The sequence below is a fragment of the Pelophylax lessonae genome, assembly GCF_965119305.1.
Source record: "Pelophylax lessonae genome assembly, chromosome: 5".
Lineage (NCBI taxonomy): Eukaryota > Metazoa > Chordata > Amphibia > Anura > Ranidae > Pelophylax > Pelophylax lessonae.
Window position 1 is genome coordinate 464557810 of NC_138772.1, and position 22015 is coordinate 464579824.

The 22015-nt window shown below is 41.6% G+C and overlaps 1 protein-coding gene across 2 annotated transcripts in view; it reads left to right on the forward strand.

Annotated features, from left to right (window-relative positions):
* RALYL (RALY RNA binding protein like) overlaps positions 1-22015 on the forward strand; it is a 469699-nt gene that overhangs the window by 402687 nt on the left and 44997 nt on the right. For both annotated transcript variants that reach the window (XM_082258712.1, XM_082258713.1), the window contains exon 5: positions 15138-15251. In XM_082258712.1, coding sequence (XP_082114838.1) covers positions 15138-15251 — 114 coding nt within the window. The remainder of the gene's footprint in view (positions 1-15137; positions 15252-22015) is intronic.

A 22015-nucleotide genomic window follows, 5' to 3' on the forward strand; every position in this document is an offset into this window, starting at 1 on the left:
GAGTACTTAGGATTTATCAAGTGCACCTACACTTCCTTTTTCAAAAAATAAAAATCGCAGAGGTGATCGAATACCACCAAAAGAAAGCTACATTTGTGGGAAAAAAAGAACATCAATTTTATTTCGGTACAGAGTCGCATGACCGCGCGATTGTCCATTAAAGTAACACAGTGCCAAATCGCAAAAAATGGCCTGGTCATTAAGGGGGCAAATCCTTCCGGTCCAGAACTGGTTAACAAACTTTGTTGCAGATGCCTAAGTTTTGTTATCCTGAAGAAATCATTGTTTGTTCTTCTGTGCTGAGTGGGTCTAATGGGAGTGGTTTCATAATTATCTGTCAGCTGTGGCAGCTGCAGGGCACTGATGAGGAAAGCTGCTGGGCCTGCATCCCTTTAGACGTGTTCCTATTGGGAGTATCTCAGCACAATAATTACATTTTTATTGCAGGGGATGCCAGAAATCTGATTGGTATCTTAGTGCAGACTTCTGGGAAAATTGGTGAGCCAATCACACAAGCAGGAAATTATGTTTCTGGGGTGAGGTCAGTACACATTTTGAGTACAGAACACCTCCAGGTAGCCATATTGCATTGCATTTTCAGAAAATTTCAACAGCTGCAGATTGATAAGGAAAGGTAATTTGTAATAACATTTATTTACAATATGATTTGTGTCACAATTGTATACGCTGTATTGTTTTTTCTTTATTTGCTATTTTTTTCCCCATGACAGTGGAGTTACCCTTTAAAACTGTTTTAGAGAAATAAAAAAAAGACTGAATTCTTGGGGTTATAAGCTAAAAAATGTAAAATGGCATTAAAAGCAAACATTTGCTATATTGCAGCTTACCAATTCTTAGATGTGAGGGCTGCATTAGTATTCTTTTTTAGGCTTTCTTCCTTTTATTTTCACCCGATGATCCAGCCAGTAAGTCTGTTGTTTGTCAAAAGAACAAGCTGCTCTGCAGATTTACAGGGTTGAGACAAACCATTTACTACTGACGGGGGTGATTACAATGATCGGCTTTTATATATTTATGTAGAACCTTTATCCCAAAAGGAAAAAACTGTTTGCTGTAACTGCTTATCAAGTGTTAGCTTGAGTTTAGCAGTTTAGCTTCAGATTGATAGTGTGTTTAAATCTTCTAGAACTTTCCCTTCCCCCCAGACTGGCAATGCTGCTGTCTAAAGGTGTCCCTCTGCTCCTTCTTCCAGAAGGGGGACACTCTAATACAGGAGGTGTGTTAATGGCCAGGTCATCTGGTGAAAATAGAGGCAAACAAGCCTAAAAAAAGAAAACAAATGCAGCCACCACATCTAATGATTGGTAAGCTGCAATATAATACATTTTTGTAAGTAATTATTCAGACTGTGCTTGCTTAAACTCAAATAATGAGTTGTACTACAAATATTGTAGTATATACTATAGATACCACTCTTAAACCAATCAAAATCCCAACATAATACTATAAAAGTGACAAAAAAAGGGCCATAGTACAAAAATGTCTCAATATGAAGTGCTTCATGCTTTGTTTCCAGGATGTTCCCTGTGTCCACCACATGAGGTAATATAGTCACTCCGCACTCACCGGATGTTGGTGACTCCCTCACTGTATAGTGAGGAAAGTCAACTGCACTTGTAGGTCTTTTTTGGGTGACCTATCCCACTGTGATGTTTTTTGGAGACCCTCCACTGCTGTCTTCTCCATCACTGACCTGGTCCTCCCTCGACACTGTCTCCCACCGTTGTGCCAGATCCCCTCTCTGCCGGTTCTTATCTGGCTATGGGGCGTGGTCATCTGGTGACATCACTATGAAACCCCGCCCATTATCACATCATGTGCCTTCACTACAGCCTATAGCAGTGTCAGACATTTTTACAGCTGTAACGCTGGTCCTCAGAATGCGCTGGCCCTGTTTTTTTTTTTGCAGCTTATAAACGCCTATGCCACTTACAGCTTCTAAGCCTGTATGTACATGAGGCTATAGAATACCATGGAGAGGCATTTTTAAGCTGGTAAAAGCAGCTGTAAAAACTACCTGTGTGCATGGGGACTTAAGGCACTGTTCACACCTGAGCTTTTTTCAGTTCGTAAAACGCTCATCTCTGAAGTTCCAAAACGCCCAACAAGCAAAATTCCATTCATTTCAATGGCCCCTGTTCACATATGACCGTTTTGTCACCTGAAACAAAATGCCCGAAGATCAAAAAAGTACATGAGCTTCTTTTTGGCAGATTATAAGCATTTTTGGTCAGATGTCAATGCCTGCCAAAAAATGCCTGAAAAAGCCTGAAAAACATCTGAAAAAACGCCCAAGAAAACGCCTGAAAATTATTCGCTCAGGTGTGAATGGAGCCTAAATGTATCTTTCGAATGTATGTTTGTATAAACTATTGCACTTTTGGCTATATTATAAGGTTATCTGTGGGACTAGTGTCTTTCTATATATTCTCTTTATTTATTATGTGTGTGGAAAAAAAAAAAAACCTTTTTAAAATCTATTTTTACAGGTAAAAATTTTATATTTAATAATAATATTTTGCAGTTCCAGTCAGCAAGCAGATCTTTGTATTCCTTTTTACATGCTTACCAGGCTACCTGTAACTGCTCTGCTAAAAAAAAAAAAAAAAAAAAAAGCCTTGTTGTTTACTTGAGTTCAAGTTCCTATTTACAAACACAAAGGTGTGATTCAGATAAATCATTCATCTCCCTTCCCTCATGCCCCATTTTTTTCTGTATGTTTCAGTAAAGGCTTTCATTTAGAGAGAGATGGTTTAACCACTTAAGCCTGGAGGATTTGGCTGCTAAAAGACCAGGGGGTATTTTGCGATTTGGCACTGCGTGCCTTTAACGGACAATTGCGCGGTCGTGCGACGCTGTACCTAAACGATTTTGGCGTCCTTCTTTTCCCACAAACAGAGCTTTCTTTTGGTGGTATTTGATCACCTGTGCGATTTTTTGATCACGCGCTATAAACAAAAAAAGAGCGTAAATTTTGCAAAAATAACAATATTTTTCACATTTTTTTATATGAAATTCCCCAAAAAAAAAAGTAAAAATCAAAATTTTTTAACATTTTCGGTCAATTTGTTTTATGCTACCTATGTTTGGTAAAAAAAATTGCAAAAAGCGTATTTTGATTGCTTGGCGCAAAAGTTATCGCGTTTACTAACAAAGGGAAAGATTTTTGTCAGTTTTGTTGTTTTTTTTTTTAACGCGTAATGGCGGCGATCTGCGATTTTTTTGCGGTACTGCGACATTGCGGCGGACAGATCGGACCCTTGACTGACATTTTTGACACTTTTGGGGTTACCAGTGACATTTCTACAGTAATCAGTGCTATACATATGCACTGTTACTGTAAAAATACACTGGCAGTGAAGGGGTTAACTTTATTTGAGAGGGAGGGGCTGTGTGTGTCCCTAGGGGCGTGATTAAAACTGTGATTGGCTGTGGCTTGAGGTGTAGGGACACTGATCAACGGTCCTACATAGTAGAACCGTATGATGAGGGTTTCTACACAGGGAGAACTGACAGGCAGCTTGTTTACACAAGCTGCCTGCCTTTCTCCCTCTCCCCCGCCGATCGCCGAGTGACCGGCGGACATCGGGTCCGCCGGTCATACGCGCGGGGGGGGTCCGTGACCGTGCGGGAGCGCGCCGCCGGCGGCGCGCGTTCGCTCCCCAGACCTTCCCAGGCTAGTGACGTTTATATACATCACTTTGCCTGTGAGGGGCTGACCGCCGCAGTATATTTACTTGCGGCGGTCGGCAAGTGGTTAAAAGCATACAATTTTCACTTTGTTCTTTATTTAGAAACCCTATAATGCTTTATGACACCAGTGTCAAGAGTGAATCCTGCATTAAATGTTTAATTAGAATAGGAAGAGCAACACTTTTATATTATTAAAAAAAAATGCTATAGAACTTCAACTTAAAAATGTATAAGTATATAAAAAAATACAGCTGTATAAATCAGCATGGTTACTTTTCTGCCAATTGTAAAGGACTGATGGGGTGTTAACTATTCTTCCTGATCACAATTGCCCAGAGCAGCTGAATACATTGCCCCTTGTTCTTTGGAAATAGTGCCATGAGTTTACAGTCTCTTGTGAGTACATACCATTAACGGGTTTATATATTTAGCCTCTCCATGAAAAGCTCTCAAGGCTTTTTTTTTTTTTGCATTATGCTAATAAATTGCTTTTCAAAGCTGATTTTCTTAGACTTAAAGCAAGCCATATTTTCTGCTATGAATTATCTAATTCAAAAGATTTTATACCATCACCTCCTAAAAAATATTTATTTTTAATACTCAAAATCATTTGTTGCCTATCTGGCATGTGGATTCCCACTTCTATTTTGTGCTGCTGTGACACCGATAGCTGGTACTGGAAATATTTGTTATTAGACTCTACAGTACTTGTACAAAAAGGCTCTATTCATTCTCAGATTATTCATTCCAGTACTGCAGAGGATTTGACTTCTGGATGGGTTGAATTGTATTTAGAAAAGTTATTCCCTTGTCATTCATCGTACAGAAGTCATTTCACTCACATTAAAATTTTATGCCTTTTCATTATACGTCTTTTGAAATTGAATTTGCACAAATTCACAGACCACTTATAGTGTTGATGAGGTTTTTCCTCTAAAGAAAGGAAAGATGAGTTCAGATAAGACGAATTCACAGAAAGAAGTTGTTGAATAATCATATTTTAAAAAAAAAAGAGTAAAAAGTTTTCTTTACTATGAAGAGCATCATTTTGGATATAAATGGGTTAGAGTATTACAAATTAAAATAGTGAATTGGCCAAAAGAAAACTTACTTCAAGCATGTGGTAATAAAAGAAAACCTACTTATTTATATATAGCTAACAAAAATAACAGATTGTATTATGGATATCTATTGCATCTTTAAATCACAGATACATTTTACAAATAGTAATGAGCCAATAGTTTAGCAAATCTTCCTTAACCCCTTGAAGCCTGCCCTATAAGGGGTTTAGGATGCCGGGAGGCAGGGTTTATGATCATGTGACTGCCGTGATTGGATGTCACAGTGATCACATGATCAGAAAGCTCCCGATCACAGGCAGCGATAGGGAGCTTTCTGTTAGGCGCTAGTAACTGTGCTGGGAGCACGCAGGGTGTGCGCTCTTGGCACAGCTCTATTTGGACTAATGCACGCCACCCGGTGCCAAAGCCCACCCACTGAGATGCAGTATTTGTGTGTGCGGCCAGCACCAAGAGGTTAAAATATAGAGATCCTGAAATTAGAAAGAAATCCCACTGAAATCTCTAGGGGTCTAATACTGTAAATCCTGGCTAACGGGCAGACTGCTGTCAAAAAAGACATGGGAAGCTGAGCACTGCCATGGGGAGCATTATCAATGCAAAAAAAAAAAAAACTCACTTCTTGGGCAACATTGGAAATACATAAAGTCTTCAAATGGCATGCCTGGTGGATGCCCCAAAGCTTTATGTGGTGGTACAGAACAGTATCATTTTCACAGATTCACTGAACACTGGCAGTGCATATTTGGCTGTGGAATCTTTTTTTTTTTTTCTTGTACAATTAATCAGGGGATGGACTAACTCTTTGAAAATGTAGATGGCCATAGTGCTACCTGTAATCTTTCGAGAATGAGCGTTGTTTCTCTAAACATTCACTTTTTTTTTCTTTTTTTGTTTTTGACGTAGAAACCTAGATCTTTTTCTATTTATGAGATAAGCCTCAAGATTCCAACTGACTTCCACTATACTATATTGTCTCCACATCTGTTTTGTTTTGAGTTATGTGAAAACAGTCACTAACCAGTTTTGATACACTATTGTTGGATTTAGCTTTTATGGCACAAGCTGCTGCTTATGGGTGGAATTGCAGTATTGTTAGTCTATAAATTGGGGTGTGAAGGGCATCCCCCCTTGGTCCTGAGGAAGCCTGCTGTTACAGGAAGTGGTCGAAACAGGTAGACTGTAGCTTCCACACTACAGAGCCTGGGACACTCAATATGACCTACCGAGCCATACAGTGGGCTAACACCAACTGCACATGTGCCGACCTACATTGCTGGAGCTGGAGTGGACTTGTGTAACAGTGGCTGCATGGTAATACATCTCTGAGACTTGCAGTCTCCCACTGTAAGGAACGTGATATTTGGGCTGTATGCCTGTCTGCCAGGAGCTCAAGGAACTCTTGGCGTCCTGATACACTGGTGGGAAGGAGCATTGATTTCAGGATTCTATGGCTTATATATGTTTTCCTGCTGTCACAGTGGGTAGAACAGCTTTGAAGATCACCAGCGTTGCAGTACATTCAATTGTACTTCCTAAAACCTATAGCTACTGTGATTGATGTGGTTTTGGAATTGTGTTATCTTGTACAACAAGAATTCAGATCGAACTCCAGCAACTCATTGGGATGGATTATTCTCCGTGTTTAATCAAGCTGCTACTAATCTGCCCAGTTATCTGACTATCTTGCCACACATGCCTATGGCTCATTTTTATTGTAGTACAGGAAGGTGTTTTACTGCAATAATTAAGTGACTTCAGATGACATGTTTGTGTAAAATTGGCCAGCACCAGAACAATTTTGATCAGGGATAATAGGCTGAACTGGTGTATGCATAACTTTTATTTTAGCTTAGAACCTTATACCTATTTGCAAATTAGATGTTCACTAAACAAGAGAAAAGGATGAGATCAGGCAACTTTAAGTATGCTGAATATACTGTATGTTTAGCATTTAATGTCAAAAAGTCGACAGTATATTCATTGTTTTAAAGCATAGACATTTTTTGGCTAAAATCTTCTTTACATTACTGTATATACCGTACATACACACACACGCACACCCCCCCCCCCCCCCCCACACACACACACACACACAGTCCTTGGGATATGGTCGACAGGACAAATATAAAGGTGAATCTACCTAGCGGGTACATACATACACATACACAGATACAAACCTGGTGGGTTCTAACCCCTCAACATGCTTTCCAAAACAATTGTCAACCCTATAGCGTTGCAATGAGAAAAGCTTATGCTCTTTCTTAATTGCAGAGCTCTATTACATATAAGTATGAATTCTCACCCATCAAGCTTGTTCTGGGTAGGCCATTTAGTTTAATGGAATCTAGAGTCAAGATGATAGTTCCAAATCTTGCTGTTTAAGAACCTTAAGTTACCTCCACTTTGCTGAGGAAAAAAAACAATCCTCTCCGGATGACCTACGTATATTGCAATGATTATACCAACTTTAGAGCAGAGTCCTACCTTTTTCTGTTCTTAAGCAAAAGCTGTATGTTCTACTGTGTCCTACTCTAATATTTTACCTCTTGGGTCTGCACCACTGACAACAACCAAGATGCAGTCAAAGGTTGTTACTGGAACATTATGCAATTTGTAGTCCATAAACAGCCTGTGGTCTGGATAATAGACATTCATGCAAAGGCATGATTCAGGAAGAGAATTTAGGCAGTTGACAAAAGGAGAAAAAAAGAACTAAATGACAGACGGATAACAAGAACCAAAGGGAAAGCCAGGGTTATAAGAGTATCTGCCAGGGTTTGAAGAAGCAAAAGAAAGCTCAGAAGCTGATCTGAATTTTAATTTCCTCCAAGGTAAAGTGGCAGGCCTGCTGCAGCATAGCTTTGTTGCAATAAACCTGTGGTGTAGGCATATGCCTGTGCTGAGTGCCTTCAGCCACTTGACCAAGTGGTGCTAAGTCCAATGGCATAGAGTGCATGAAGGTGTGGGATGTGAGGTCGGAGAGGGGGATTGTTGCATAAAGATGGATGCAGTGATAATAAGGAACTCATTTTTTCTCTTTACTGTAAAGATGCTATCTTTACAGGCATTCTGGCCCTGTGACTCCTGTTTTTTCTACATACTTTGGGGCTCCAAAGACACATATTTATAAGATAAATGGATCAGGCTTTTTCTATATCGTGAATAGATTGCATGCTGTCCACTTCACACTGAGTGCACCATCGGTTTCATTTATTTGCTGTGGCTGTTTTAATATTTGTTCTGTCACAGTACCTGTCTAAAACATGTTTAATAAAGATGAAACAGCCTCATTTGACTAGACTCAGCAAGCATTGTGCCAGTATCATGAATTCCATTAAAACCGTTTTACAACATGACCCGTTGCTTTGAATCAAATTTCAAGTTCAAGTCAACACAGAATTTAAAAATACATATTTATGAAAAGTCATGCTTATTCCATATGTCTAGATGTCAGTGATAGGTCTATTCAGCTAGATAATTAATAATGCATGTGAATATAAACATACATAAGTAAAAAATTGTATGTTTGTAATATTTTGTATAGAGAGTACCACGTCCCTAAATTTATACAATAAATAATGGGAAAGAGATTCCCAAATGTGCCGACAGCTATAGCCTAAGGTGCAAAGGCATGAGCTTGGGCAAGGAAAAGACTCAAGGAGGGAGGAAAAGAGGAAAAGATGAGCCAAGATGAAAGAAAAGAAGGGAAAAGGGAATAGAGGAAAATAGAAGGAAGGGAAGAATGAGGAAAGGGCAGGGAAAAAGGGAAAAGAAGGGGGGGGGGGAAGGGGAAGGGAAGGACAAGAGGAAGGGAAAGATAAAGGGCAAGGGAAGAGAGGGGGGAGACAGTATGAAGCAACAGAACAGTAGGAACAATGTTGGGAGGGCTGGTGGGACTTTGTAGGTACCAATTAGACCATAAGATAAGAATTACAATAAAATCGTAGAATGTTTATTCATATTGCATATTAAAAACAAGATGAGTGTTACAGGAGGTATACATATTTATCTGACATGGAAACAGACAAAATGTATAGAATCATATGTAGAGACACAAGGCAAGGATTTATACAAATATTCCTGTCCAATGAGGAGCATCAAACCAATCCCATGGGATTGGTTTGATGCTCCTCATTGGACCGGAATATTTGTATAAATCCTTGCCTTGTGTCTCTACATATATGTGAAAGATGTTTGTTTGAAATCTTGGCAAATTCATTTCAAATAAAAAACAAAAGAAATCACATGTACATAAGTATTCACAGCCTTTGCCAAGACTCAAAATTGAGCTCAGGTGCATCCTTTTTCCACTGATCATCCTTGAGATGTTTCTACAACTTGATTGGAGTCCACCTTTGGTAAATTCAGTTGATTTGACATGATTTGGAGAGGCACACACTTGTCTATATAAAGTCCCACAGTCAACTGTGCATGTCAGAGCACAAGCCAAGCCATTAAGTCCAAAAAATAGCTTGTAGACCTCGAGACAGCATTGTATCAAGGCACAGATCTGGGGAAGGGTACAGAAAAATGTCTGCAGCATTGAAGGTTCCAATGAGCACAGTGGCCTCCATCATCCTTAAATGGAAGAAGTTTGGAACCATAAGGACTCTTCCTAGAGTGGGCTGCCAAGCCAAACTGAGAAATCGGGGGAGAAGGGTCTTAGTCAGGGAGATGATCAAGAACCCGATGGTCACTCTGGCAGAGCTCCAGCGTTTCTCTGTGGACAGAGAACCTCCCAGAAGAACAACCATCTCTGCAGCACTCCACCAATCAGGCCTGTATGGTAGAGTGCCCAGACGGAAGCCACTCATCAGTAAAAGGCACATGATAGCCCACCTGGAGTTTGCTAAAAGGAATCTGAAGGACTCTCACACCATGAGAAAAAAATTCTCTGGTCTGATGAAACAAAGATTGAACTATTTGGCCTGAATGGCAAGCGTCATGTCTGGAGGAAATCAGGCACCGCTCATCACCTGGACAATACTATCCCCATATTGAAGCATGGTGGTGGCAGCATCATGCTGTGGGGATATTTTTCAGAGGCAGGAACTGAGAGACTAGTGAGGATCATGGCAAAGATGAATGCAGCAATGTACAGAGACATCCTTGATGAAAACCTGCTCCAGAGCGCTCTGAACCTCTGACTGGGGCAAAGGTTCATCTTCCAACGGGACAATGACCCTAAGCACACAGTTAGGATGACAAAGGAGTGGCTACGGAACAACTCTATGAATGTCCTTGAGTGGCCCAGCCAAAGCCCAGACTTGAACCCGATTAAACATCTCTGGAGAGATCTGAAAATGGCTGTGCACCGACGCTCCACATCCTGATGGATCTTGAGAGGTCCTGCAAAGAAGAATGAGAGGAACTGCCCAAAAAAAGGTGTGCCAAGCTTGTAGTATCATACTCAAAAAGACTTGAGGCTGTAATTGGTGCCAAAGGTGCTTCAAAAAAAGTACTGAGCTAAGGCTGTGAATACTTATGTACATGGGATTTTTTTTTTTTTTTTTTAATAAATGTGCAAAGATTTCAAACAAACTTCTTTCATGTTGTCATTATGGGGTATTGTTTGTAAAATGTTGAGGAAAAAAATGAATTTAATGCATTTTGGAATAAGGCTGTAAAGTGAAGCGCTGTGAATACTTTCCAAATGCATTGTATTAACAGAATTGTCTCTAAATTTTCTATATGGCCCCTTTCACACGGGCGTTCCGTATGTCCGTATATCACCCCATCCATTTTCGGGTGATATACGGACATAATGCATGGCAATGGGATTGCGGATGTCAGCGGATGACCATCCGCTGACATTCGATTTGAGTCCTTTCAGAGCCCTATTGTTCTTCTGTTTAAAAAATGGAAAGGATGCAAAATCGGATGTCAGCGTTGTCATCCGCTGGCATCCGCAATCCCCATAGACATGCATTATGTCCGTATATCATCCGCAAACGGATGGGATGATATGCGGACATACGGACCGGATGACACAAGCGTCATCCGTGTCCGTGAAAAAAAAAGTGCCGGAGCGGATCGCAATACGGTCCGCTCCGTGTGAAAGAAGCCTATGTCTGGAAGTAGTATTATTGTATCAATTAGTTGTCCTTTTCTCTGTCCCTTTCCTCAACTATACCTGTATTATAATTTTAAATACAATAGAATTCTTCATGATTGGCTTCTGCCATTCCTGGATTGACCAGAATTTCCTAGAAGAGATAGATGTGTAATGGCGTCCCAATTCATTGTCCTTGCTATATCACATATTTGATATGATCCATTTTTTCAAGTTTGTACTGAGCTCTAGTATGAATTCAAACAGTAGTAGAGGTGCAATCTTCTAATGGGGGCAACTATTCTGGTGACAACAGTGGATTTCCTCTTACTTCTTGTTGTGTCAAGTATGCATGAATATACACCAATCAGCCATAACTTTATGATGACCACATCTAATATTAAGTAGTTCCCCCTTTTGCCACAAAAACAGCCCATTTTGCACCAAAACAGCCCTGATCCATTGACACATGGATGCCAATAGACCTCTGAAGGTATGTTGTGGTGTTTAGCACCAAGCTGTCAGTAGTAGATCCTTTAAGTCCTGTAAGTTGCGAGGTGGGGCCAAACTCATTGTGTTCCTAAAAACATTCTTGAACTATATTTGTAATGTGGCAGGTTGCATTATTCCGCTGAAAGAGGCCACTGTCATCATGGAATACTGTTTCCACAAAGGTGTGTCCTTGGCAGTGTTGGTCATGTAACCTAAAAAAAGTAATTAGTTATAGTTACTAGTTACTTCTCCCAAAAAGTAACTGAGTTAGTGACTGAGTTACAGCAGTAGAAAAGTAACTAATTACCAGGGAAAGTAACTATTGCGTTACTTTAAAAAAATATTTAAATATGTCAAATAACTTATATGCCCCTTGTATGCGTGGTATTTGGTTAGTGGTACCTGCGTGGTATTTTCTGAGAGTGGCATTGTGTTACCTGCGTGGTAAACTGCTGATGTATAGGGTGGGTGGGTAGGTGTATTTGGGGGTCAGTGGGTGTATAGGGTGGGTGGGTAGGTGTATATAGGGGTCAGTGGGTATATAGGGTGGGTAGATAGGTGTATATAGGGGTCAGTGGGTGTATAGAGTGGGTGGGTAGGTTTATATGGGGGTCAGTGGGTGTATAGGGAGGGTGGGTAGGTGTATATAGGGGTCAGTGGGTGTATACGGTGGGTGAGTAGGTGTATATAGGGGTCAGTGGGTGTAGAGGGTGGGTGGGTAGGTGTATATAGAGGTCAGTGGTTGTATAGAGTGGGTGGGTAGGTGTATATAGGGGTCAGTGGGTGTATACGGTGGGTGAGTAGGTGTATATAGGGGTCAGTGGGTGTATAGGGTGGGTGGGTAGGTGAATATAGAGGTCAGTGGGTGTAAAGAGTGGGTGGGTAGGTGTATATAGGGGTCAGTGGGTGTATAGAGTGGGTGGGTAGGTGTATATAGGGGTCAGTGGGTGTATAGGGAGGGTGGGTAGGTGTATATAGGGGTCAGTGGGTGTATAGGGTGGGTGGGTAGGTGTATATAGAGGTCAGTGGGTGTATAGAGTGGGTGGGTAGGTGTATATAGAGGTCAGTGGGTGTATAGAGTGGGTGGGTAGGTGTATATAGGGGTCAGTGGGTGTATAGAGTGGGTGGGTGGGTGTATATAGAGGTCAGTGGGTGTATAGAGTGGGTGGGTAGGTGTATATAGGGGTCAGTGGGTGTATAGGGAGGGTGGGTAGGTGTATAGAGTGGGTGGGTAGGTGTATATAGGGGTCAGTGGGTGTATACGGTGGGTGAGTAGGTGTATATTGGGGTCAGTGGGTGTATAGGGTGGGTGGGTAGGTGTATATAGGGGTCAGTGGGTGTATAGAGTGGGTGGGTAGGTGTATATAGGGGTCAGTGGATGTATAGAGTGGGTGGGTAGGTGTATATAGGGGTCAGTGGGTGTATAGGGTGGGTGGGTAGGTGCATATAGGGGTCAGTGGGTGTATAGGGTGGGTGGGTAGGTGTATATAGAGGTCAGTGGGTGTATAGAGTGGGTGGGTAGGTGTATATAGAGGTCAGTGGGTGTATAGAGTGGGTGGGTAGGTGTATATATGGGTCAGTGGGTGTATAGAGTGGGTGGGTAGGTGTATATAGAGGTCAGTTGGTGTATAGAGTGGGTGGGTAGGTGTATATAGGGGTCAGTGGGTGTATAGGGAGGGTGGGTAGGTGTATAGAGTGGGTGGGTAGGTGTATATAGGATTCAGTGGGTGTATAGAGTGGGTGGGTTGGTGTATATAGGGGTCAGTGGGTGTATAGAGTGGGTGGGTAGGTGTATATAGGGGTCAGTGGGTATATAGGGTGGGTAGGTAGGTGTATATAGGGGTCAGTGGGTGTATAGGGTGGGTAGGTAGGTGTATATAGGGGTCAGTGGGTATATAGGGTGGGTAGGTAGGTGTATATAGGGGTCAGTGGGTAGGTGTATATAGGGGTCAGTGGGTGTATAGAGTGGGTGGGTAGGTGTATATAGGGGTCAGTGGGTATATAGGGTGGGTAGGTAGGTGTATATAGAGGTCAGTGGGTGTATAGGGAGGGTGGGTAGGTGTATATAGGGGTCAATGGGTGTATAGGGTGGGTAGGTGGTGGCTGGTGGTGGTGTGGTGCACTGTGGGGGTATGGGTCCTGAGTCCTCCTGTCTTGACTGTCTGTTACTGAGTTTTTTTTGTTTTGGTACCCGTTGTGCTGCTGGTGGAGATGCTGGCTGCCTGGCTGCTGGTGGAGATGCTGGCTGCCTGGTTGCTGGTGGAGATGCTGGCTGCCTGGCTGCTGGTGGAGAATGATGCTGGCTGCCTGGCTGCTGGTGGAGATGCTTGCTGCTGGTGGAGATGCTGGCTGCCTGGCTGCTGGTGGCCAGCCCAGCACACTGGGGTCTGTCTGGCTGCGTCCTCCTCCTCCAGGCCTGTGCTGCTGCTTCTCTCTCTCTCATTGACTGAGGCCAGTGCTGCGGACAGCGCTGGCCTCGGTCATAGAGGAGAGGAGGAATTACACTACTGCCATCTAGTGGCGGTAGATGTAATTGCGGTAACGCAGCCATAGTAATTTCAACTGCATTACCTTGACGGGACGAGTAGTCAGTTAGATTACTCGTTACCCTCTAAAGTAACTGCGTTAAGTAACGCCGTTTACTTTAACGCAGTTACTTCCATCACTGGTCCTTGGTCAGCAAAAATGTTTAGGTAGTTGGTACATGTCAAAGTAACATCCACATGAATGTCAGGACCAAGGTTTCCAAACAGAACATTGACCAAAGCATCACATTGACTCTGCTGGTTTGCCTTCTTCCCATACTGCATCCTGGTGCCATGTCTTTCCCAGGTAAGCAATACACACATATACACACACCAGGCCATCCACATGATGTAAAAGAAAACGTGATTCATCAGAGCAGACTAACCTCTTCTATTGATCTGTGGTCCAGTCCCGATTCTGACATTCCCATTGTAGGTGCTTTTAGCTGTGGTCACAGGTCAGCATGGGTACCCTGACAGGTCTGCAGCTACACAGCCCCATATGCATCAAACTGCGATGGCTAATTTTTCTGCTTTTAACTCATCAACTGCAGAGACAACATGCTTACTTGCTGCCTAATATATCCCACTAAATGTTAGATGCCATTGTAACAATATAATCAATGTAATTCACCTTAGCTGTCAGTGGTCAAAAATGTTTGGATGATCAGTGTATTCCTGAACTTTGCAGAACAAATGTCTTATTTAGCATCACCCCATGTATGTTTGTATCCTGTCTTAAAACCGTTATGCATAACAACAGGTCTTAAAAGTTTCAAAATGTCTACTAAAAGATAAGACGGAAGTGAACACAAGAGATGAGTCTCAATATAATGCCATGAATAGCCTTAAACTTTGTCAGATATACACCTAAAATCCAGACACATATTTATGCCAAACACAGCTTACCCTGACATCACTGATAATATAGTGCTCATAGATTACTACAGAAAATACATATTATTATGCTACACTTTGGCAATGGTGGACCTGGATGAAATAAGTGACAATGCTGATTGAAAATGATACCACGATGAATGTTCCAAATGAAGGCTTTCCTTGAAAGTGACAGATTCCGAGATTCTTGATGTGAACTCTTCTGTTTTGTTTGAAAATATTTGTGGAAAATCACCCACAACATTGCAAATAGCAGGCACAGAAATTATATGCCATGACTGCGGCGCAATGCACGGTACATTTGAGCTAGTTGTGCTATCTGTCTGTTAGGGTAAAATTATTGCTTTTAAGTGTTCTTCATTTCTCTTTCCTCAGTAAAATCTGATGAGCTTCAGACAATCAAGAAGGAACTGACCCAAATCAAAACCAAGATCGACTCTTTGCTGGGCAGGCTGGAAAAAATTGAAAAACAGCAGAAGGCTGAAGCAGGTTGGTGAAAATGATTTATGGCACAGTCTTTGGAATCTCATTAAGACGGAAATTAAAGCAAGAAAAAGCACATAACTCAAAGCCGTGGATTTTCTTGGAAAGAATTGAGAATCCATGAACATAAAGCACATATTAAACAGTATCTAAATTGAGAAAAAAAAATACTTACACATTGCCGATGGTCATATCTGTAAAAAATATTATTATACAGTAGCAAAACAAATCACATAATTAGAAAACTTTAATATATGGGGTTTGTATCAGATCTTTATTGAAGATAAGTAATCTTTAAATAACTGATTAATAGGTAACAAATGATAATAAAATTCCTAATCCTATTTGCTATAAAGGTGATTTGCAATGTTGCATTAACTTTTGCACCAACCGGATACATAGAATTGCTTTTAACCTATTCACTTCTGAACAGGAGCTGAAATGTATAGAATCTAGCGAGTATAAAAATATATAATATAAATACCCAAAAAAGCTTATTATTATCCAGTGTAAAAAGCATTCCGGAGCAGCTTAGTGTATTCCTAAGAACCGCTCTTGTCTACAGTGTCTGGATGGTAGATGTCCAGAACGTCTTGTTCCTTCATAATAAAAGGATATTGGTATATGTGCTTGTGTGGAATGTACATCTCTAGGTTTCTTTAGCGGAGTGAGGGCAAGAAATTCCTAATAGTGATGTGAACTAGAATTTTGTTGAATAGACATTACAATTCCCATTTTTTTTATTGTGGTATGCCAATGCTAGGAGGTATTCAAATTTTTTAGAGCATTACAAGCACTTTCTATAGTTCTTTTCAGCACACCAGTGATTATATGTTACTTGTAACCTTTAATGCTTAAAACTGGCTACGTGTATTACAATTTAATTGTACAGTCTACAAACTTCAACAAAACTATCCGATAGAAGATACTAATTAGGTAAATCAATCTATGCTAATGCATAAGCAGCCAGCAAGAAAGAACAATACGGTATATGCAGTCCATGTATTCAAACTCATGTAAATTGCAGCGCTATAAAGGACACAACTCAAAGTGGTTGCACAGGCTCAAGGTTTTTTACCTTCATGCATTCTACGCATGAAGGTAAAAAGCCTTCTCTGTGTAGCAGCCCTTCTAACCAGGGGTCAAGTCCTGGGAAATAAAGTGTGGGAACTCACCCAAGATTACCATCCTCAACCTCAAAAATAAAAAAAGTGTGTGTTTGTGTATACTGTATTTACCTCTCTGTCTCTCTCATGTCTCTCCTCTCTGTCTCTCTCTCTCATGTCTCTCCTCTCTGTCTGTCTGTTTCTCTCTCTCTCTCTCTCTCTCTCTCTCTCTCTCATGTCTCACCTCTCTGTCTCTCTCTCTCTCACATGTCTCTCCTCTCTGTCTCTCTCTCTCTCTCTTCCATGTCTCTCCTCTCTGTTTCTCTCTCTCATGTCTGTCTCTCTCTCATGTCTCTCCTCTCTGTCTCTCTCTCTCACATGTCTCTCCTCTCTGTCTCTCTCTCTCACATGTCTCGCCTCTTTGTCTCTCTCTCTCATGCCTCTCCTCTTTATCTGTCTCTCTCTCTCTCATGTCTCTCCTCTGTCTCTCTCTCTCTCATGTCTCTCCTCTGTCTCTCTCTCTCTCATGTCTCTCCTCTCTGTCTCTCTCTGTCTCTCTCATGTCTCTCCTCTCTGTCTCTCTCTCTCTCATGCCTCTCCTTCCCTCCTCTCATTTGTCTCTATCTCTCTCTCATATGTCTCTGTCTCTCTCTCATATGTCTCGGCCTCTCTGTCTCCTCTCTGTCTCTCTCTCATATGTCTCTCTCATATGTGTCTCTCATATGTCTCTCTCATATGTCTCTCCTTCCCTCCTCTCATGTCTCTCCTTCCCTCCTCTGTCTCTATCTCATGCTTCTATCTCTCTCTCTCTCTCTCTCTCTCGTGCGTCTCTCTCTCTCTCATGCGTTTCTCTCTCTCTCATGCGTCTCTCTCTCTCATGCATCTCTCTCTCATGTGTCTCTCTCTCTCATGCGTCTCTCTCTCTCATGTGTCTCTCTCTCATGTGTCTCTCTCTCACGCGTCTCTCTCTCTCTCCTGTGTGTCTCTCTCTCTCTCTTGTGTGTGTCTCTCTTTTTCGTGCGTCTCTCTCTCTTATGCGTCTCTCTCTCTTTCTCATGCATCTCTCTCTCGTGTGTCTCTCTCTCATGTCTCTCTCTCTCATGTGTCCCTCTCTCTCTCTCATGTGTGTGTCTCTCATGTCTCTCTCATGTGTCTCTCTTTCTCTCTCATGTGTCTCGCTCTCTCTATCATGTGTCTCGCTCTCTCTCTCTCATGTGTCTCTCTCTCTCTCTCTCTCTCTCTCATGTGTCTCGCTCTCTCCCTCCTATCATGTGTCTCGCTCTCTCTCCCTCCTCTCATGTGTCTCCTTACCTCCCTCCCATCTGCAGAGTCGTTCCTCTATGGCTCCTATGCCCTGTCACAGGTGGAGGCGGAGTACATTTGGTATCACTCCGCCTGTGACAGAAGCCGGTGCTATACAGGAAGCATTGGCTCAGATTCCTGTAGTGCCGGCCCAGTTTACAGCGATGCTTGGGGATGGCAGGTCGGGAACCCGCAATCTAGGCTTACCGACCCGCCATCCCGGAGCAGGAGGGGGGATCGTGTCAGGGCTCGGGGGTGAACGGGAACAGCATTCCTGTTGTACAATAAGTACAGGAACGCCGCTCCCATGCGTTCCCGCAGGACTCGAGCCTTGCTTCTAACACCTCCTAAAACGTACCCGAGTCCTATCGCGATCTAGCAACGTGCAGGACAGCCTCAGCTCTTTGTGAACTCTCACTCCTCATTGGCTGCCAATTACAGCCAGTGAACCAATGAGGTGAGAGAAGGGGCATGGTCAGGCTGCGGCTATGTGTGAATGGACATGCAGAGCAGTGGATTGGGAGCAAGTCTGCTTAGGTGCCCTCACAGCAACCTGCTTGCTCTGTTGGCACTCGGCAGAAAGGAGGGGCCAGGAGCGCTGATGGGGGAACCTAAGGACAAGAGGACCCCCACTAGAAACCACTGCACAGAGCAGGTGAGTATAACATGCTTTGGACTGGTGAATGGTGGAAAGTGCAGAATTTTTTTCCTTGTTGGAAACACACATGTATTGAACTCAGGCAGGTTCTACTGTTAGTGGTTGGTGTCCATCATACACTTACAGACACAGATTCCTTTATGTCTTGAAGGGCTGACCCTTAGAAACGTTGAATTTGACACTATTGTAAATTGAATGCTGATTTCTCCGCATCCAAGGAGATTGTGACCGCCTCTCTCTTTGAAGCCAGTTCACAAATCTCCAGTGTGTGTGAATTGCACAGGAGTCCTGTGCATCTTCTGGTCCATTTCAGGTCTGAATTCAGCCAAAAATTCAGACTGAAATCAGACCTGAAATAGTGAACAGGGACGCACCGGACCCCTGCTGTGAGCCTCTGGGTGCAACAGTGTGAACCCAACCTTAAAAGGTCTCCTTTTAAAGACAGATAAATTAAGATTGGTGGTTGCAGGGAACTACAAAATGTCACACATAACTTATCTTATTTTAACGCATTTCATGTCAATGCAATATAGTTTATAGTCATCCACTACTGCACCCCTCTACTTTGCCAAATATTAATAAATGCAATTTCTGTACCATTATTTTTTTGGTGCAGAAAGTCACACTTGGGATTTTTTGTGAGACTTTTTGTGTAAAAAAATCACATTTTGGATTTTTTTGTGAGCCTTTTTTTTTTTCATTTTTCAAAAAGTAACACAAATCACCTTTCATTCCAAATCCTTCAAACTGTACTTTTATTTGGTACATTAAAAAACAAAAGGTTTCTGTATGCCATTAGTTTAACTAGCCCATAGTTGTTGATAGATCTAAAGGAGGCATATTTTTACTAAATATATATATATATATTTACTATATATATATTTGTTTTAAAACTTTGGCTCTGCAAACATTTCATTGATTTTGAACACTTGGGATGAAAAAATCAGTCCACTAGGGATCAAACAAGTGTTGGATCTGTGTCTAGTTTGTTATTCATGAAGCTGTAAGCATTATTAATGAGATGTGCCATTTTTTTAATCTTTCTAGTACATTAGGGGTATTAGATATAAGATATTTAAGAACATTAGAAAAGCCGTCTTTCTTTTTCACAAGTCTGTTGTTGGATCCCGTATTCCAGTGGGTTCAGGACAAATGCCCTTTAAGATCTGGCTATCTGCACCAGTAGTTGTATGCCTGAAGCTGTAAGAGGAACCACAGATGCTAATACTTAGATAATTAACCAAGATTTTCATAAGTTTGTTGTCAGCAATGGTATTCATAATGTATTTTTTTTTTAATACAGATACATTTGGAACATATTTTGAAGAATAAGTGTGACATTAAATATATTTCTGTCTTCTGCTAAATTTAGATGTATGTGTTCAGTTGTGCATTATAAAATGAGGTTTATGATTTCCATTTATTGAATGGTCAAGAGAAGATTTGTGAATTTCATATATTTTTTTAGATGTTAATTTGTTTCTGATTTAGAGGGTAGTTGCAGTTGGAGATAAGGGTTTAGCTGTTGACTTTTAACAAATAGTCAACATTTTCATCTCAGGATTAGCTCTGTTTAGTCAGTTAGGCTGCACCTTTTGGGAAAAGGAGGTGTTTAAAAAAGCTTCATTATGTTTATAGTCTTGGCGGAATTGAAAATTCATTACATGCTGAATATTAATATAGATAATAGGAGTAAGTAATGAAACACCCACTCAACCCAGCGCTAAAAAACAAGAAAACATATACATAAAAAGCAGCCGCTATAAAGATCAAATAACTTGCAAAGGTGTATAATGAAAACCAAAAGGGGATCACATACACTAGCAGCGCTAAATAAAAAGACCCTAGTTGAATGTGCAGAAATGATGCATCCAATATTGATCCTCAAGGATGCAAACAAATGTCCATTTTGAGTGAGTGATACACACAAATGCTGTATAATGTTGAAAAGTTCATATAGTATACTCGATCCTGGAGTGAGAACCTATAGACCACCAGTGATGTTCACTGCCGAGATGGACCACCGTCACCACACCTCCAAACGTGTCCCCCTAGGTAGTAAAAACTCACCAAAACCTGGGAAAAAGACCGCCTTGAGAAGGATTTGATTCCAAATGTGGTATACGGATCACAGGTAAACAATCTCCGGTTTCACCAATAGCTGATACTTGCATAAGAACTTCAACGTAACATGAACAGCAATATAATCCTCGGAACATGAGAGGAAAAGAAAGGGGGAGGACCAATCGTGTAATTCCGTAAAATACACTTTATTTAAAATTCCCAATCCCCCATGTAAATACACTCACAAAAAATGCGACTTGATAGTAGCATGTAAAATATAAGTAGTCTGTCGTGTGCCGGTCACTCACCGCTACCTCTAATAGCCAAGGGAACCCGAGCTCCGGACCACCGACTCTGTGTGACAGCTAATGGATGCGTGCTCGCGCCCTTACATGTTTCGTCACACGGACTTCTACGGAGGGCGCGAGCACGCACCATCAAGCTCCTCTGATATACCTTAATGGGCCGGAAGGAGAGCGGGACATTGTCCAATCAACGGCCCACGTCAATGACCGCCCATTCCGGACCCGCGGACCAATCCTAGGCTTTACGCTGAGGCTCGGACCAACCCAGCTCACCCCCGACCCGGAAAGTAAACAAGCTTAACTCTTTGCATAGGATATGGCTCATACGCAAATTGTGTGTCCTCTCCTCACTGGTGTAAACAATCCTCGGGAATATGTAAACACCTCCCGCAATAATGCAGGAGCCAGATCAAAGGAGATTCATTCACATACATCAAAATTTGTCCAAAAATTATTATTTATTCCCGCGGGCCACCTTATCCGGGTTTTCCCGCAGGTATACGTTCCTTTTGACAGAGAACTATATGGACACTTAAATCCATGCTGATACATTATTTCACATGCTACTTTACATATTATAAAAACAATTTAAGATACATATAAAATAATGATAAAATTCTGGAAAAGATAAGACTATGTAACCCTCTTATATAGGGGGGACATACATATCAAAAAATTATTAAATACCAATTACAACGTCATAAAAAGAAGGCAAAAAGGAAATTACAAATACAGGTAAATGAACGTAAAGAAAGGGGATTAGAAGACACCACCTAAGGATCGCCTTCATCATCAAAATCCATTAAAGCCAGTTAGGAAAAACGCCCTAACCAAGGACAGTTTGCGTTTATAAATACCTAAATGCAGACAATGGTGCAAACCACAAAGGCTCGCAGAAGTTAAATATTACCATTTATAAACTACTTTAATAATTGCTAATGAAGCAGTTTATGTCTAACTCCACGTTTAACCCATTAGGGTGCAAAGCGTTCGTGAGGTAGATCCAGTGAGTCTCTCTCTTCGAGAGTTCACGCACTCGATTAGAGCCCCTCCAAACTGGATCCACTCTCTCGATACCCCAAAATTTGAGATTTGTTGGGTCTTTATTGTGGTGGCGTTTGAAGTGTAATGGAACACTGTGATGTTTATACCCCTTTCTGATATTAGCGAGGTGTTCAGCTATACGAACGCACAATTTTCTCTTGGTGCGGCCTATGTAAATATAGCCGCATGGACACTCCATACCATAAACCACGTGTGTGGTATGGCACGTGATGAGATCTTTGATCTCAAAACTTTGGTTGTTGGCAGAAGAGTAGAAGGAGGTGAAATTCC